Source organism: Ylistrum balloti, unplaced genomic scaffold, assembly GCF_031769215.1.
Source record: "Ylistrum balloti isolate Yb309-2 unplaced genomic scaffold, AGI_CSIRO_Ybal_v1 Utg370818, whole genome shotgun sequence".
Taxonomy (NCBI): domain Eukaryota; kingdom Metazoa; phylum Mollusca; class Bivalvia; order Pectinida; family Pectinidae; genus Ylistrum; species Ylistrum balloti.
Genome location: NW_026782473.1, coordinates 218,912 through 239,006, shown reverse-complemented (window position 1 = coordinate 239,006; position 20,095 = coordinate 218,912). Strand labels below are relative to the sequence as shown.

At 34.4% G+C, this 20,095-nt stretch overlaps 1 protein-coding gene across 1 annotated transcript in view; it reads left to right on the top strand.

The window, feature by feature from the left end:
- Positions 1-11,450, top strand: part of LOC132558737 (myosin-VIIa-like) — a 43,762-nt gene extending 32,312 nt beyond the window's left edge. The window contains exons 36-46 of the mRNA XM_060223333.1: positions 422-574; positions 1,330-1,435; positions 1,748-1,862; positions 2,322-2,408; positions 2,756-2,862; positions 3,064-3,182; positions 4,384-4,450; positions 6,174-6,290; positions 6,749-6,832; positions 8,282-8,401; positions 11,367-11,450. Coding sequence (XP_060079316.1) covers positions 422-574; positions 1,330-1,435; positions 1,748-1,862; positions 2,322-2,408; positions 2,756-2,862; positions 3,064-3,182; positions 4,384-4,450; positions 6,174-6,290; positions 6,749-6,832; positions 8,282-8,401; positions 11,367-11,450 — 1,159 coding nt within the window. The remainder of the gene's footprint in view (positions 1-421; positions 575-1,329; positions 1,436-1,747; positions 1,863-2,321; positions 2,409-2,755; positions 2,863-3,063; positions 3,183-4,383; positions 4,451-6,173; positions 6,291-6,748; positions 6,833-8,281; positions 8,402-11,366) is intronic.
- Positions 11,451-20,095: the final 8,645 nt, after the last annotated feature.

The following is a 20,095-nucleotide window of genomic DNA, read 5'->3' as shown; positions in this document are numbered from 1 at the left end:
GAGATTTCCTAGTCACATGTTTACATAGTACTCTGCTGTTTAGTTGGATAGTCATCTAATGATTATTATCTCGACATGCATAGTGTTTTGTATGAAGCAGTTGTTACTTATAGAAATTACCATAGTTATCTTGCATTTAGTCCATGTCTAATAATAAGACCACTAATATCTGTTAATTAGATAGGCCCTGTAATAAGCACACAAATGTCTATCAATCAGATAGGTCCTTTAATAAGCCCACTTACATCTATTAATCAGACAGTTACTATAAGTAACACTTTGTATATTTGTAGCTGGGCTTACTTCAGGATAGATATGGTACAATTGTACTCCAATTCCACAAATACATATGATCAAATGATGATGTGAATTTTTTTAAGTTTTCAAAAAATAATCAGTGTATATAAACTCTGTCTTACAGTACAAGTGACAGAAGAGGCTGGGAACTCATGTGGTTAGCCACAGGATGTTTTGTCCCCAGTACCAATCTACTGAAGGAGGTCATGCAGTTCCTCAGGTCAAGTCGTAGCCACATCGCAACGGATTGTATCAGCAGAGTACAAAAGACACTAAGGTATGCTAACACACTGACGATAAGGAAAATGTTACATTCCAGTAATTATGTCAGGATGTATGAAGTCAAGACATTACAGCACCTGTGTTGTCATTTTAGTTACATTAGCCATATTATTTCTTTAATTATGTAAAATTCGTCAATTATATTTTCGATCCATTTTTAAGGAGAGACGAGATGTCACTTTTTCCTATTAATGTGTTATGTGGAGAACCTATCTGCAGATTTGAATCATATTTATATTTATTTCATAACATGTTCTACACTTCCTCATTATCAAGAGTGTCATAAGTCTAAGATTAAAAGTTCAAAGGTCATATTTGACAACTTTTGCAAATTCATCAGACAAAAGTAGTTGTATATTTAATACAGTCAAGAGCTATATCCAGCATTTAGTTTCTACAACACTACATACAACATGTAAACCATTTTACACTGTTATGTCAGCTAAATTAGGTAATATACACTCACCAGTATTATGAATCCCACTTGATGGCAGCAGGTTTAGCACTGAGTACCTGATGTAGAAGGATGCAGTCATTTCTTACCTTTGTATAATTTACAGAGTGTTAAAGTCTTCCAATTTGGAAACACTCTAGATGAAATAATATGCTTTTGAAATGGCCCTCATTTGTTTCTGGTACTTAGCAGTCGGCAACAATGCTTATGAGCGTGATAGTGTTGTGTTAGATTTTTGGTGACAGGATTGAAGACCAGTATTAATTTGTAATCTGATGTATTTTGGTGCTTAACAGGAATGGAACTAGGAAATACGCCCCACATCAGGTAGAGGTAGAGGCCATACAGCACAAGACCACACAAATCCTACACAAAGTCTACTTCCCTGACGACTCGGATGAGGTAAGCATGTTCGGTATACTGCTGCATCATTAATACTTGGCAACCTTTAGATTTACAATAAGATAAAAACCTACAGTTCATACAAGAAAACCATAACGTGGTATCTTTGTTTGATTTTCTTTTACACAGTGACTTAATGTATTTGGAAATTTAACCACTCAGGTTTGCAAAGAGAAATTCTCTTGTTTAGAAAATGTGTTGGTTTAAATGGGATATTCTTGTAACCTTGAAAAACCTACAGATTTGGCAGTATAATGGTGATTATACTGATATTTGTGAAACTAAGATGTAACTCATTAAATGTATTTTCAGGCCTTTGAAGTGGAATCTAGCACCAGAGCAAAGGATTTCTGTCAAAACATTGCCAGCAAATTAAGACTGAAATCATCTGAAGGCTTCAGCTTATTTGTGAAAATTGTTGACAAAGGTAAAAATTTGACTTGATGGGGTGAGCAGAGTTATCTCCCTTGTTGAAGCTAAGCTCACACCATGTTGTATTTCATTTTTTGGGCCATTTAGTATCATTACACAGGTAATGTTGATTGGTCATTCTGTCAAAGGATGTCCTCAAATAGTTCATTATGTTTTCATTTTAAGCAGCTATTATCTGTCATTAAGGTTTTTTTACTACAAAATTTTCCCCTACCTCAATGATAATTATTCTCAATAGATATGAATTATGTATAATATTTTCATGGATTTTATAGCATTACTTTCTGTTCTCAGTTTAAAATTGTAATTCTTTGAGTTCTTTTATTTTTGTGCTTTGTATGTTGTTTCCTAGAAATTGTTTCGTTTTGGATTAAGTTATATTTAAACAGATAGTAAAATTTGTCTTTGTTTTAGATGAATTAATCTTTGATGAGGTGAATTATTTGATTTTCAGTGATAAGTGTGCCAGAAGGAGACTTTTTCTTTGACTTTGTGCGACATTTGACTGATTGGATTAGGAAAGCAAGACCCAGCCGAGACAGTGAGTAATGGAGTAAAGTTGGCTAGCATTAGCAAGCACTGGCACATATTAATTATGGTACTTGTGACTCTGTCAGTGGAGATGTACAGTTATTGTAATAAAGATGTTTAAACAATTTACTAGCAGTGTATAAACATTGTACTGAGAACAGGTGAGTGCTCTGGAAGTCTTTTTTATGATAGAAACAGGTAAACTTCAAATGACTACAATATTAGATGGCAGCCCTTAGTTTTTTCCTTCAGCTGAATTCAATCAGTTTAAGATCCTCAAAATAAAATTCTTACAATCCTGCTTATTGTCCTTAATCCTAGTTAGTTGTTAATTTCTATTCAACCTTGTCCTAACAGACACAGTGCCCCAGTTCACGTACCAGGTGTTCTTCATGAAGAAGTTGTGGAGTAACACAATGCCAGGTCGAGATATCCAGGCTGATCGGATATTCCATTATCACCAGGTATGTTCTAATCACTGAAAATTTGTCTCTCTATAAAAGTTTTATTTGTTGTCATTATGATGGCGTCGTTGATGAAATATTCCACAATCAACAGGTGATTGACATACCATTTCTTCTGATCATTAATTACTTCACTTACGTTAGGTTGAGTGAAACATATAAAGAACAATTATTTATAAATAAGTTTCTTGGTGTTTTCAGGAGCTACCTAAGCTGCTACGAGGCTATCACAAGTGTAGTAAAGATGAGGCAGCTCAAATGGCAGCCCTCATATACAGGGTCAAGATGGGAGACAACAAGAGTGCTCTGACAAACATCCCGTAAGTAACATTTTCATTCCTAGAGATGGAGTTTTATTGTTTTAGAGATAAAGTAAGGACAAGAGCAGTAGGAACACCAAATAATGTGACCTTCGACAGCAGATTTTTAACTGACGTCTTGAAGAGAAAGGCAGCTTATGTTGTCAGCCTAGAATTGTCAGTGGTGTTGTTGATGTCGATGTTGATTGTCATGTCTGATGCTCAATTTTTAGTGGAAGTGTTGAAAGGCATCAGTAATTTCCTTTGTAACTTTACTAAGGGACTGATATTTGGTTTGAGGGTTTCTGTGGGAGTAATTTTTTACTTCCAGAAGTCTTTAGAAATGATTTTTGAGAATTTTTTTAAAAACATTTTGGACGTTAATTTTTTTGTATTGAATCTAATGTCAAGTTTTTGGTACCAGTGTTCAAATATATTATTTGCTGTTTAAATATCAGTATCTAAGATTCTAGTTGGTGAAACCCCCACCCTCGTCATGCTAGATTGAGGTTTAGTGATGAATGATGTGAGGTGAGCTGTGGTACTGTTGGCAGTACTCTTGTATAGATTTTTTAGATTACAAAAGAAGACAATATATATATGATCACAGTGTTAATTTCTCTAGTGTATTTTATATACCCTGAATTTTGATAAACTTCGTACCATTTTTTTTTAATCCTTGACAATGTATTGGTATTTACAGACGTATGCTGCTTGCCTTGTTTTTTTTTCAATCCATGGCTATGTACTGGTTTTTTACAGACGTATACTGCAAGCCTTGTTTTTTTTTCAATCCTTGACTATGTACTGGTTTTTAACAGACGTATGCTGCGAGCCTTGTTTTTTTTCAATCCTTGACTATGTACTGGTATGTACAGACGTATGCTGCGAACCTTGTTTTGTTTTTTCAGTATTTACAGACGTATGCTGCGAACCTTGTTTTGTTTTTTCAATCCTTGACTATGTACTGGTATTTACAGACGTATGCTGCGAACCTTGTTTTGTTTTTTCAATCCTTGACCATGTACTGGTATTTACAGACGTATGCTGCGAACCTTGCTTTGTTTTTTCAATCCTTGACTATGTATTGGTATTTACAGACGTATGCTGCGAACCTTGTTTTGTCTTTTCAATCCTTGACTATGTACTGGTATTTTACAGACGTATGCTGCTAACCTTGTTTTGTTTATTCAATCCTTGACTATGTACTGGTATTTTACAGACGTATGCTGCGAGAGTTGATACCATCAGATTTATTACGTGTTCAATCACCTGAGGACTGGAAGAGGGTAAGATACTAATCAGACACTGAAGGCTTAATTAATATTTTATATCATTGCAAAAAAATAAAATAAAATGTTGAAAGTCCATTAATATTAAAGAAAGTGGTTTCTTGACACCTGCATTGCTACCCTGCAGATCCAATTTAATGTCAGTATTTGACTTTTCCGTTCGTCTTAACACCAATTATCTCTACAACCTGGTGAAAAATAAGCAAATTGTGATTATTTTAAACACTATTTCAAATAGATGCATTTCACATTAAATATTGCCGCAAAATGTACTACAGAGTACTAGAAATTAATTTTCTAATTAAAGCAATAATCAGAACCACACATTATTGTTGTGAAAAGACAGGGAAACATAATTGTCAGGCCATAGGAATCAGAACAAGGTTGTATGATAACCCAGTCAAGCCATAGGAATCAGAACAAGATTGTATGATAACCCAGTCAAGCCATAGGAATCAGAACAAGATTGTATGATAACCCAGTCAAGTCATAGGGATCAGAACAAGGTTGTATGATAACCCAGTCAAGCCATAGGAATCAGAACAAGATTGTATGATAACCCAGTCAAGCCATAGGAATCAGAACAAGATTGTATGATAACCCAGTCAAGCCATAGGAATCAGAACAAGATTGTATGATAACCCAGTCAAGTCATAGGAATCAGAACAAGATTGTATGATAACCCAGTCCCAGTCAAGTCATAGGAATCAGAACAAGATTGTATGATAACCCAGTCAAGCCATAGGGATCAGAACAAGATTGTATGATAACCCAGTCAAGCCATAGGGATCAGAACAAGATTGTATGATAACCCAGTCAAGCCATAGGGATCAGAACAAGATTGTATGATAACCCAGTCAAGCCATAGGAATCAGAACAAGATTGTATGATAACCCAGTCAAGCCATAGGGATCAGAACAAGATTGTATGATAACCCAGTCAAGCCATAGGGATCAGAACAAGATTGTATGATAACCCAGTCAAGCCATAGGAATCAGAACAAGATTGTATGATAACCCAGTCAAGCCATAGGGATCAGAACAAGATTGTATGATAACCCAGTCAAACCATAGGAATCAGAACAAGATTGTATGATAACCCAGTCAAGCCATAGGAATCAGAACAAGATTGTATGATAACCCAGTCAAGCCATAGGGATCAGAACAAGATTGTATGATAACCCAGTCAAGCCATAGGAATCAGAACAAGATTGTATGATAACCCACCCAGTCAAGCCATAGGAATCAGAACAAGATTGTATGATAACCCAGTCAAGCCATAGGGATCAGAACAAGGTTGTATGATAACCCAGTCAAGTCATAGGAATCAGAACAAGATTGTATGATAACCCAGTCAAACCATAGGAATCAGAACAAGATTGTATGACATGATAACCCAGTCAAGCCATAGGAATCAGAACAAGATTGTATGATAACCAAGTCAAGCCATAGGGATCAGAACAAGATTGTATGATAACCCAGTCAAGCCATAGGAATCAGAACAAGGTTGTATGATAACCCAGTCAAGCCATAGGAATCAGAACAGGGTTGTATGATAACCCAGTCAAGTCATAGGAATCAGAACAGGGTTGTATGACATGATAACCCAGTCAAGCCATAGGAATCGGAACTTGTTTGTGGGACATGATAACCCAGTCAAGCCATAGGAATCAGAACAGGGTTGTATGACATGATAAACCATGACTTTTTTTTGTTTACAGGCTATAGTGAACTACTACAATCGTGATTCACAGAAAGGTATCGATGACCCCAAAGTAGAATTCCTTAAAATTATTTACAAATGGCCTACATTTGGATCAGCGTTCTTTGAAGTGAAGGTTTGTGTCATTGAGATGATTTCTGTAATTCTATCAATCCTCCATAAAATACTGAACATACATTGAAATGAAATGTGACCTCATCACAATCAATTTTGGTGGAAATTTTCCTAATTAATTTGAGATTTTAAATTGTACTTTCATTTGTCTTCCAACTTAAATTTAAGGATATGTCCATTCAAATTATTGTCTTAATATTGGAAAATGGATTAGAATAATACATTTTAGCATCTAATAACTCATTTTTAAGATTCTGACTCATTTAGAGTATGGTTAGAATATCAAAATCTAAAAAATGAGTTATGAGATGATAAAATGTATGGTTAGAATATCAAAATCTAAAAAATGAGTTAAAAGATGATAAAAGGTATCATTCTAATCCGTTTTATGAGGATAGGTACCTAACTTTACAGTTTTATATACCTGACATTTTTGTTGTTTTAATCTCTGGGATACAGCAAGCCACAGAGCCAACATATCCTGATACACTGCTAATAGCGATCAACAAGAATGGAGTCAACCTTATCAACCAGCAAACCAAGGTACAGTGTGTCTGATAAAAGCAATGATCCCTTAACTAGAAACATGTCTTTTTAACTGTCTCAGAAGGTTTTAATCATCTGTCATCATTATCATTGTAAAGCTTGCTGAGAAAAGTTGATATTTAAGCTTCTTGTAAGCTTGACTTTCATTAATATGCATGATTAACTATGGTGAGATGATGTTGTTTTGAGACAGACAAACATGGTCATGATACAGCTACAAAATTTTAAGTACAAGTTTAGCATGGACAATTGTAAGTCAATGAATAACATTTTACATAACCTTTTTACACCTTTTTCTTTCTGGGGTCTACACAGAATTGTAGTAAAGCTGAAAAAACGTTCGTTGATTCCTTACTATATCATACACTATGTATGTCAGAGCAAGTACGCTCTACAGTGGACATTTGTCTGATGGAGGTGACCATGTAGTCATCGAAACGTCACACTCTGATCTTCTTCTGCTTATATTATAAGATGAAGGTGAACGTGTAATCATTGAAACGTCACACTGTTCCTCTGCTGGTTGTGTTATAAGCACTTTCATTCTACTTACATTACCAACATGAAGAAATTGTTCTGAAATTTTTTGTAAAGGCATTTCAAAAATTCAAAGTGACAGGTACAAGATGACAAGGACATAAATTAACAAGGAGAATGATACACTCCGATAGAAAATTACTGATTTAAATGGAATGACATACAGGATTAATCATATCTTCTCAAAGATTTAGACATTTTCACATTATGTCGATTAATCACAGAGATTTCAAAATGGCAGTTGATAAATTTGATCTGTACGCTTAGATCAAATGCAGCTTTCATCAAAGGCCTGTTCACTTACGGGAACAAACTGGTCTATCAGCACTTTGTAGTGCAATATTTCAGGCAGAAATCAGGCAAACGTCCAAGTAGTATTTGAAACTGGTCAGAAAGCAAAATCAGATATGTAAATTCCTCTACATTTCAAAAACAAATAATTCTGGTCCAATTAATCAGACAGATAGAAATGACCATAGCAACCCAATACTCAACAGTAAAAATAATGTGCTCAAATTATTGTCTCTTAAATATGAGTCTGTATTGTTATGACATCACAACTCAGATCCATTCATGCAAATGATAAGCAAAAATGGCTCTAAGCCATTAGAAATACATATCAAAATAACTGCAAAAATTTACTAAAGATATTGTGTTTTTAATAATGTTTTTATCACATCACAATCAATGTTAATATAGATTGTGAGTGGAAAATGAGAAATACGCAATAAAAATGTTGTGCAACATTCACCAAACAAGCTGTTTATTTTCCAGTAGGTGATATTTAAACTGTAGTGTGTGCTACACACACCTTAATGGTTTGTTTTAGATAGGACTGTTGATGCCACAGTCTGATCTTTGTTAATAATGATTAATGATATCTAAGAAGGAGGTACATCATTTTTATAGGATATTCTGGCGACACACCCATTTACTAAGATATCCAACTGGAGCAGTGGAAATACCTACTTCCATATGACCATCGGAAACCTGGTTCGCGGGAGCAAGCTCCTATGTGAAACATCGCTGGTAAGATACATTCTAGAACTTTAACAATATATAACTAATTCAAAATATTGGGCAATTAAAAATCTATGATTTCCTTCAACACATCCTGGAGCCAGAGCTTTAAACTTTCAATAACATAATAACCGGAATTAACCCTTTTTAATTCTGCAGTAAGACTTAGACAGGGTCAGGACATTACCTGTTTTATTCTGCAGTAAGACTTAAACAGGGTCAGGACATTACCTGTTTTATTCTGCAGTAAGACTTAGACAGGGTCAGGACATTACCTCTTTTATTCTGCAGTAAGACTTAGACAGGGTCAGGACATTACCTGTTTTATTCTGCAGTAAGACTTAGACAGCGTCAGGACATTACCTGTTTTATTCTGCAGTAAGACTTAGACAGGGTCAGGACATTACCTGTTTTATTCTGCAGTAAGACTTAGACAGGGTCAGGACATTACTGGTTTTATTCTCCAGTAAGACTTAGACAGGGTCAGGACATTACCTGTTTTATTCTGCAGCAAGACTTAGACAGGGTCAGGACATTACCTGTTTTATTCTGCAGTAAGACTTAGACAGGGTCAGGACATTACCTGTTTTATTCTGCAGTAAGACTTAGACAGGGTCAGGACATTACCTCTTTTATTCTGCAGTAAGAGACAGGGTCAGGACATTACCTGTTTTATTCTGTTAGACAGGGTCAGGACATTACCTGTTTTATTCTGCAGTAAGACTTAGACAGGACCTGGACATTACCTGTTTTATTCTGCAGTAAGACTTAGACAGGGTCAGGACATTACCTCTTTTATTCTGCAGTAAGACTTAGACAGGGTCAGGACATTACCTGTTTTATTCTGCAGTAAGACTTAGACAGGGTCAGGACATTACCTGTTTTATTCTCCAGTAAGACTTAGACAGGGTCAGGACATTACCTGTTTTATTCTGCAGTAAGACTTAGACAGGGTCAGGACATTACCTGTTTTATTCTGCAGTAAGACTTAGACAGGGTCAGGACATTACCTGTTTTATTCTCCAGTAAGACTTAGACAGGGTCAGGACATTACCTCTTTTATTCTGCAGTAAGACTTAGACAGGGTCAGGACATTACCTGTTTTATTCTCCAGTAAGACTTAGACAGGGTCAGGACATTACCTGTTTTATTCTGCAGTAAGACTTAGACAGGGTCAGGACATTACCTGTTTTATTCTGCAGTAAGACTTAGACAGGGTCAGGACATTACCTCTTTTATTCTGCAGTAAGACTTAGACAGGGTCAGGACATTACCTGTTTTATTCTGCAGTAAGAGACAGGGTCAGGACATTACCTGTTTTATTCTGCAGTAAGACTTAGACAGGGTCAGGACATTACCTGTTTTATTCTCCAGTAAGACTTAGACAGGGTCAGGACATTACCTGTTTTATTCTCCAGTAAGACTTAGACAGGGTCAGGACATTACCTCTTTTATTCTCCAGTAAGACTTAGACAGGGTCAGGACATTACCTCTTTTATTCTCCAGTAAGACTTAGACAGGGTCAGGACATTACCTGTTTTATTCTGCAGTAAGACTTAGACAGGGTCAGGACATTACCTGTTTTATTCTGCAGTAAGACTTAGACAGGGTCAGGACATTACCTCTTTTATTCTCCAGTAAGACTTAGACAGGGTCAGGACATTACCTCTTTTATTCTGCAGTAAGACTTAGACAGGGTCAGGACATTACCTGTTTTATTCTCCAGTAAGACTTAGACAGGGTCAGGACATTACCTGTTTTATTCTCCAGTAAGACTTAGACAGGGTCAGGACATTACCTCTTTTATTCTGCAGTAAGACTTAGACAGGGTCAGGACATTACCTGTTTTATTCTGCAGTAAGACTTAGACAGGGTCAGGACATTACCTGTTTTATTCTGCAGTAAGACTTAAACAGGGTCAGGACATTACCTGTTTTATTCTGCAGTAAGACTTAGACAGGGTCAGGACATTACCTCTTTTATTCTGCAGTAAGACTTAGACAGGGTCAGGACATTACCTGTTTTATTCTGCAGTAAGACTTAGACAGGACCTGGACATTACCTGTTTTATTCTGCAGTAAGACTTAGACAGGGTCAGGACATTACCTGTTTTATTCTGCAGTAAGACTTAGACAGGGTCAGGACATTACCTGTTTTATTCTGCAGTAAGACTTAAACAGGGTCAGGACATTACCTGTTTTATTCTGCAGTAAGACTTAGACAGGGTCAGGACATTACCTGTTTTATTCTGCAGTAAGACTTAGACAGGGTCAGGACATTACCTGTTTTATTCTGCAGTAAGACTTAGACAGGGTCAGGACATTACCTGTTTTATTCTGCAGTAAGACTTAGACAGGGTCAGGACATTACCTCTTTTATTCTGCAGTAAGACTTAAACAGGGTCAGGACATTACCTGTTTTATTCTCCAGTAAGACTTAGACAGGGTCAGGACATTACCTGTTTTATTCTCCAGTAAGACTTAGACAGGGTCAGGACATTACCTCTTTTATTCTGCAGTAAGACTTAGACAGGGTCAGGACATTACCTGTTTTATTCTGCAGTAAGACTTAGACAGGGTCAGGACATTACCTGTTTTATTCTGCAGTAAGACTTAAACAGGGTCAGGACATTACCTGTTTTATTCTCCAGTAAGACTTAGACAGGGTCAGGACATTACCTGTTTTATTCTGCAGTAAGACTTAGACAGGGTCAGGACATTACCTCTTTTATTCTGCAGTAAGACTTAAACAAGGGTCAGGACATTACCTGTTTTATTCTCCAGTAAGACTTAGACAAGGGTCAGGACTGATTTAATAAGAGCTAGTCCAGATTTGCTTCTGGAAGCTTTTCTTTCACTAGACAATATGGAGAATCTGTCTGAAGATGAAGAAAACCTTTGTAAAAGAGTGTTTAAAACAGGTAAGAAGAAGTCAATATGTGCTACTGTTCATGTTGTTTTTAATTATTTTTCAGGGATACAAGATGGATGACCTTTTGACCTCATACATCAGCTTGATGTTGACAAGTATGAACCGGCAAAGACCTTCACGACACTAAATGAAATCAGTGTTAACAATTCTAATTCAAGACTGAAAAACAAACCAGCAAAGCTTTTATTGGTGAAGGAAATATGAAGAACATTTGCTGATACTGGTGTCACTGAAATGTGTGTCTACAGATTTTCAGTGTTTTTATAGCAGTCCAATCTCAAAATCGGAAGAACCTCATCTTTTTGTTAAGTTTGGAGTCATGAGTATGGAAGAGAAAATATATAAAAAAACTTCTTTAGTCCCCTTTCATATTGTAAGAACTATTTTTATTTATATGTATAAGGTAATTCTTGCACGACATATGTAACATAATTATAAAAATCTGTTGTTGATATTGGGTTCAATATTCCACTTAACCTAATTATAAACAAAGCATAAATATGCACTTTACAGGATTGTAAGCGACATATGTTATATATAATACTTGGTTGTGGCAATGTAAGATTGATAGGGTTTATTTAACTTATGGTAACCAAGGTCAAGTACTAACATGTACAAAGGAACTGAAGGAAAAAACCTGCCATTGGCTGTTGAATGTTATAGCCTTAAACACAGGTAGCTATGGTTACTGTTTGAAAAGTGAAAATGTTCCAATGGTTACCAAGAAGATGGTGGCTAGTAGAGATGTTAACAGGATTCTCAGTGAGGTCTTGCTATGGTTGCTGATATATTAGCATTGTAACCAGGGAAAATATTGGTTACCAGTGAAGATGTAATCAATTTTACCAGTAAAGATTTTACCATGGTTACCAGTGAAGATTTCACCATGGTTACCTCTAGAGTTGTTACCATGGTTACTAGTGAAGTTACCTTTGAAAATATAACCATTGTTACCAGTAGGGATGTTGATTAGCATTGTTACCTGGAGTGGAAGTGTAACGAGTGAAGATTCACTTCTTGTTATTGAAGTCTACTTACCCGTGTATGTCTATGCAATACATAAAAAAAAACCAGAATCCATTTACAGCAGTAGTCCCGTCTTTTTGTAATGTTCATCTTAATGTTTATCTTAACATACAAGGATAATAAAAAATTTAATGCTGTTTAATCTGTATATAGATATAAATTGTAATCAACCTGGAGATATATTTTTTATTGAAAACCTATATAAAATCTTGACTATTGTATTGAGAAGCTATTTTTTCAGTCTCAATTATCCAACCAGGGTGTGACAGTTAACTTCGGCTTCAGTAATGAAATCAATAGATAAACATATAAAAACCTGTCATTTTTGTAATAGTGTAGGATTTGGTTGCCATTTATATAATATATGTTCAGATTAATCGATACGAGGTTTTGATGATAAAACTACTATAGGGCTAGATAATATTTATAGATTCAATATAAACCATACTCGTACCAGCAGATTAGTCCCATTTATCAAGTCTTAATGTCCGACTAATCTTTAATCCTAAACAAATAATTGTTATCTAGTGTGAACACATTTAGGTCGAAATTTAACACCTCTTAAACTTCTCTGAGAAAATAGAATTAGGCTGTTGTAATGATATAGGAATTGTTCAATGGTAGATCATAAGCAAACAGACTCTATTTAAATTCACAAACCTTGTTCCATCAGAGCTGGTCTAAGGTGGAAAAATCATCAATGTTCAATTCATTCTTTTTGATCAAACGTTGATCAATTAATTATTGAACTTTCAGCACTCTTTTAATATTTATATAGAATTAGACATGAATCAGTATGTTTGTACATTCCTCAAAGCAATGAAGTGTTCAATATTAACCAGACATTCCTGTTAAATAGCTGTGTTACAGTTTTACCTAAGTGCTGTATATATATATTCATTTTGATATCTATACATTTTTTACCACTGTGATATGTGTACCTTATAATTCACTTCTTTATTACATTTATTGATCATAATATCCATTGTGTAGTTTAACATATTGGGAAATATTTTGGTTATTTTTGTTCACTCAAAGTCCATCCCTCAAACATACAAATGAGTTATAAACCTTTTAGCTATTTCATTGGTGTAGAAAGGTTCATATATTAGCATTTTTTTGTTATGTTTGAAACATTTTTTTGCTTTAATTTCAGAAAAGTTCTAACACATGTCTTCGGGTCTTTGGAAATTTGAAAGACATTTATGATCATATTCTTGGATATGTTTTTATATAAATGATTAATTTCATACGTCTATATAATCAGCTATGTATTACATGTAGATAAATTCACTCAGTGTACTGTAGTATATAAATCAATTCAATAACCAGTTATTACTATTGGCTATTGGTAAACAATGGATGTACGATTAACCCATGGCCATTGGCTAATGCATTTGAACTGCTTTGCTTCCATTGGCTATTAATTGTGAACTGTTCCGATTGGCTGCTTGATATATCCTGTTTTCATCGGTCGATTAACCCTTAATTAAACATGCTGTTATGGTAATGACATGGTCTAACACTTCTACCTGTGTTTTTTGTCTTTTCCATTCCAACTCCCAGTACATGCATGACATTCATGCTAACAATGTCTTATTTTTTCTTTCCCTGTTTACATCTATAGGTACATTAGTGAGGTCATAGGTCATAGGTCAAGTACACTGTTCTGTGGCATATTTCTGGGAAAGAAATTAAAATTAATTACTTAGTAGTTCTCCATTTTGTAACGGAGATGAATTAAAAGTGTATTGTATTACAATAAGATCCAAGAATTCTTTATTTTCCCTTGACCAGTGTAAATTTTGCCTCCTCTACCATAGTCTATCACTGATTGCTCCTGTCTCACAAGCTCTAAAGGACTAGTCTCAAAAGCAGATACATGACAACTACATTTGATTTATACCTGCTCAGTAGAATAATTAAAATCACAGATAAATGCTCAGAACATCTTTTATTTACTGTAGAATCTGCTCAATCAGACTTGTTCAGTTTATAAATGGTTGCATATCACTACTGTTGTAATTGGATGTAACTGTGCTGTGGTGAGAATCAAGTTGATCATATTTCTACTGTAATCATCACATTGGAAAATTACAAAGGCTTTATTTGTACATTTGCAAAACAAGTAGTGGCCCATTGAAAAAGAATGTACTGATATCAAAGCACGTTGTAATGAGAATGTGATCTGAAAGTTTGTTCAGATGTTGCAAAGTGATGGGCATTATAGATTTGCATGTGCATTACACAAATTATGATCAGCTGATTTTTATGAAATGACAATGTCAAAAGATACTTGATACATCTATGATTATATGATGTCATACATTCTTCCTTGAATTTCTTTTAATTAATTTGAGACTAAAAAATGAGGACTATCTAGAGAGTGTACATAAACTTTTATTTTGTCTGTCAGGTAAGACATGTCACACGGGGTACTTTTTCTGTGTTGAAGAAAAATGCAAGAAATCTAAAAAAGATTGTCACTTGCCAACTGTAAAATAACCATTGCTGAAGGTGTTTGAACATTTAATTTATACAGTTATACCAAAAATTGTATGAATAACTTTAATATGTTTATAGCTTTACTTAACATATCTAATAGCCTTTAAACCATGGTCAAAATAAAATGATCCATTTTCCTTTATATTACGTGTCATTTGAAGAAATTAATGTTTGTTTGTAGACTTACAACTTTGTAACCCAGTGCTAAACACCATGCTTAATATCAATGCCGAATAGAGTCATTTCGAGATATCATCCATTGTGTGACTGAGATCCGAGATTGTAATCATGTAATACATCCTAGCTGTATACAACAGATAACCATTGCATCATCATATTATATTTCTATATTTCATTTAAAATTCACTATTCACCACTAACCACATACATAAAACTGCTAGTATTTAATTAGATAGATGGTAACAAAAACATAACCTTATAACATGAAGCTGGAGTAATAAAATGAACACTGAACAAATCATGCATTTTAATTTTACAATAAAGAATGGCTGTCTTTGTTGACAAATTGATGGTTTCATTTCCATGTATGGCTGTCATGCTTTTTTCTGTATGACCTTGTGTTTTAAAACTCATTGAACATTGTGTCTTAATGAAGACACAGGATTGTAGAATGTCTCATAGAAAAGGAGCTACATTAACGAATGAACAATATAATTGGAGAAAGTATTATTTCCTTAAGATATCTTTTGATTGAGTAATTTTTTTGTTTCATTTGATGAGATTCTTGAAACTTGTCCCAGAGTCATCAATCTATTATTAAATAAGAAAAAAATGTCACCATATTTCATTGATATGCTTCTAATCATTATACATGTATATTTTGTACAAGATGGACTTTGTTCATGTTTAAATGTAGAATTCACGACGTTTGTTTGCCCAGAATATCTCTTAAAATTGAGTAAACCGTGTCACAATTTAACCCGTTGTATTTACATACTGTGTTAACTCTTTGAGAACTATAGACATATTTATGTAATAAGAGTGTGATGAACTGATGCAACTTGCATACTGCTACACTGAACAAAGGACCTTGTAATTAAATAAACCTTCCTTAATTTCTCTTGACCGTGGCGTTATCATACGTCAGTAGAAAAAAAAGGTTTTTCTATGCTTCCTTATGGAAGAAAGCGAGATTTCCATCTAATACATGATACTTCCAGACAAAGTATGCATGTTACTGTAGCAGTGCTGTACATGTACGTGTTCAGCTAGCCAACTTTCCCTATACCTAGTCGGTACAGGGCTTTGTTAAGCCAGTGTTTTCGGATGGTTACTATATTGACTTGGTAATTTGTAAAGTATATATCCAAATATACATATTGTTTAAATGATTAAAAGGCAATAAGGCAGAAAATCTGTTGTTGTTGATTTTTTGGTTAAAATTGATTCGGTCCTTTCTGTTAGTTTTGTTGAATAGAGCTGTTTCTCTACAATTTATCAACTTAGACTAGGGAGTTATACCATTACTTTTTCAATGTTTGAATCAGCTCCAGCGAGTCTGGTGATTAATTTAGATTTTTTCTAGTATGGCTATAAACAATAGCTTGAAAGTGACTGTATAAGACAGCATAAGGTTTAGAAAATGGAAGTGTTTTAGTTCTAACTGATTAACTTAAATGAGTTAGAGCTCTTCTGAGTATTCAATTTGTAAACGTTCAACACAGGATGATGCCATCATTGGACCATGTTTTGACCTGATGCAATTCTTTATCATATCTGTTTTGATCATTTTAACATTGAAAATCAGCTTTCACTTAGTTGCATCTAGCCATTTGTGTTTAAAAATGACACACTTTGCTAGGTCGTGTGAGGAGGGCCAACAGATCTGCCCTGTTTGCAGTGATTCTTGCATTTAGGATGTGACTGTTACAAAGGCCGCATATCTACATGGCGGCAATTGAAAGAAACACTCCTAATTTCCAGCGCTGGAAGCTTGTAGACCCGAACAAAGTCACAGGATGGAGTACAATTATGGTGACTACCTCATTCTGTAAAACACAAAAAAAACCCCAACTTTTTAACCTGAAAATTTAATAAGCTACGCTACAGCTCTATAGAAAACAAACTTAATTCTATGCTGACGAAACATTTTGAAACAACTTGTTAACAAAACTTATAATTGATGAAACGAGGTCACAATAAGAAGTGCAGACTTTTGAAAATGTGCAAGGAGAATAAGACAAGCTGTTTGGAAGGATTAATGTCTTCTGCTACTTTGTTGGTTTTAAATGTCTTGATGTGAAACACGGAATCTGTTACACTGCTGCTCCTGATGGGACACTGATTAAGCCGTGCACTAATTATCGAGAGATGAGATGCGACTTGAGGATTACACTTTTGTACGCAAAATTCCAAGATGGCTCCATTAAAAAACCAAGATGGCTACCTTAAAAAACCAAGATGGCTACCTTGCGATCTTTAAAGCAGATTGTAGAATGTTACACTTAATGATATCCTTTTATCACATAATTGACTTGCTATCTAATAAATATACCCATGTCATGTTGTTGCGTATTGAGCAATTTATGAAATAAAATCAGGTCGCATATTAACAGACATTGTGGCGTAACAATGAAGACCGTAGATATAGAGTGAACATGATTTAGTATATGAAATAGAAATATATGTTTTATATCTGCTTAAAAAATCGACAATGTAATAAAAAGAATATTAAATTCGTTTTCATTAGATCTCTGCTAAACTGAATGTCAGTACTGAATGAGGCAAGGCGAGACTACACGTTATTATAGAAAATATAAAATTCCAGAAATTTTATTTCACAGCTAAATATTATCATATGATATATGTTACCATATTGCTTTTATAATCTACCAGTATTGTGTATAAGTTATCTAAAGATACAAGAATTCCTCAAGTACAGCCGTATGTAGTATCCTCAGAAACTTTGGTAAATTTGAAGCATTTTTTTTACCGAAGAAAAATAATGCAGGAGGGACACAATCTGTTTACAAGGATTTCCTGAATATAAAGATCACGTGTTTACTTTGACTACCTGTATATAAAGACCGCTTGCTAACTAGGACAGTATACTTTGTATAGAGTATGTATATTAACTATTAAACAAGTCTACATATCAACAACAGGAACAATATAAAGAGTACTTTTAACTAGTGTTCCGATTAATAGAGTTCATCCGAGTACCTCTTGTTTGAGATGTTTGATCAATTAATCGAGTAAGGAATCTGTAATCGATTTTCATCCCAAGTACTTGACATCGTGATGTATGAAAATAAATCATTTCAACATTGAAATTATTTTCAACATTAATAAAATTATTATAAAAAAACGAAATTTGTTTTCATTAAAAAGTATTCTATGCAATAAACAGATAGGAAGATGGTATAGGTACAACAGTTTTAGTAATTACTTGAATTGCTGTTAAAACATAACACAAAATACGTATTGAGACTTGAATAACATCCAAATCATACAATTAAGAATTAATCGATTTTAATCGATCATCGATCGATTACACAAAGTTGATGATCGATCAGGAAATTTCAACCGGTTCCAAACACTATTAAGTACTGATCATCAATATAAACTTAGACTTAATGCACAAGCTTTTTATAGGTGATGTATTGATCACAGGATGCATGTATGTTGAGATATATCAGCTGAAACACATATCTATACAACCATACTATACCATTGGTAATGTAGAACGTAATCAGCTGTTATTTGTATGAACTTGACTATGACATACCTGCATGTACCTTTTTATACTGTATTTGATGTACAATAATCCTGTTCAGAAAATATGCAAGCAATGTACAGATAGTGTATGGATTCATTACGAAGTGTAAATGATAAGGAAAACTCAAAGATATATATATATATATATTTACTATGAATATATTGAAGAATTTTAGCTTCGATTGTTTTTTTTACTCAAATAAACATGCATGTACCTGGGTAAATTCATATAAATATTGTTAAATGATAATATCATACCGGTTTTGTTACAGATACCGGTGTACATGTATGATTACGATGACCTTGACCTTTAACTTGATACACTATATAACTTAATTACATTATTACTTAAACCGAAACATCGTCGTTCACTAGTTGTTAGTATGAAAATCTAACGGTAAAGTTGACTTATAATAAATTTGATCATCTTTACCTTGACCTTTCTCCACGTGACCTTGATCCTGTGCTATTATGCTGATGGCTTCAGTTAAAGCAATATTTTAACAACCCATTTGTATTTTCTGTTACAAGTGTTTATGACCTTTCATCAATTACTACTAATAGTGTATGAGCCTGACTTTTGAGGAACATTTGCTGGTAATAAACAAAAAATTATACTGTATAGATACATACATCAGTGACCTTGACCAAAGTCAACTGCTTATTGTGCACGGTAAGTAAACTATGAAATTTGCGAAAAGACAAACAAAAGAGATTGTTTGACGAATGAACTGTTATCACCCTTTCACCATTATGACATCACTTATGAGATGTCCGTGGCGATCTTTGTTACTGGTGCGGATTCAAACACTCTCCGTTCGGCAATCGGTATTCTGAACTTCTTTTATTTCCATTTCAAAACAATCGATCTGATCGACTCATTCCTGTTTGACAGTTGGATGGCGTCTAAGTGTCGCTAAATGTACATTTTGAAGACCCTTCCGGCTCAAAACAATTCCGATCCGCAGTCTTAAGTAGGTAATCTCGTGACGGGTTTGGAACGATCGAGGCATTTCTACAATTAAATGACGTCTGTGTATCGTAAAAACAAAGTCATGGAACTTTTTCCATTGTTGTTATCGAAGTCATTATGTAACAGACTTTGGTTTTGGCTACTCATATTTGTTCCTTCCCCATACTCGAGTTACATTATCGATGTAGTTTATTATTTAGGAGATCGTTCATCTAGTAAATCATTCTCATGTGTATGTTTTTTTGGAAATGAAAAAATAAAAGAAACGGTAAGAGGAGACCATCCCAAGAACACAATCCTACCTAATGACCATCCTCTCCAGACCCAATCTCTCCCACAGTACATTGTGTCAGGGAATTATTTCACTTCTGTTTTTTAATTTGAATCAGTATTAAAAAATAAACACTTGTTCATTTTGAAAATGATTACATCCTTAAAATGACTAGTAAACGTTAAGGATGATATCATGAACGAATAATGGTGTGTAACCTTCACCAACCGTCGTATTTATATTTTGTGATTTTGCTAAC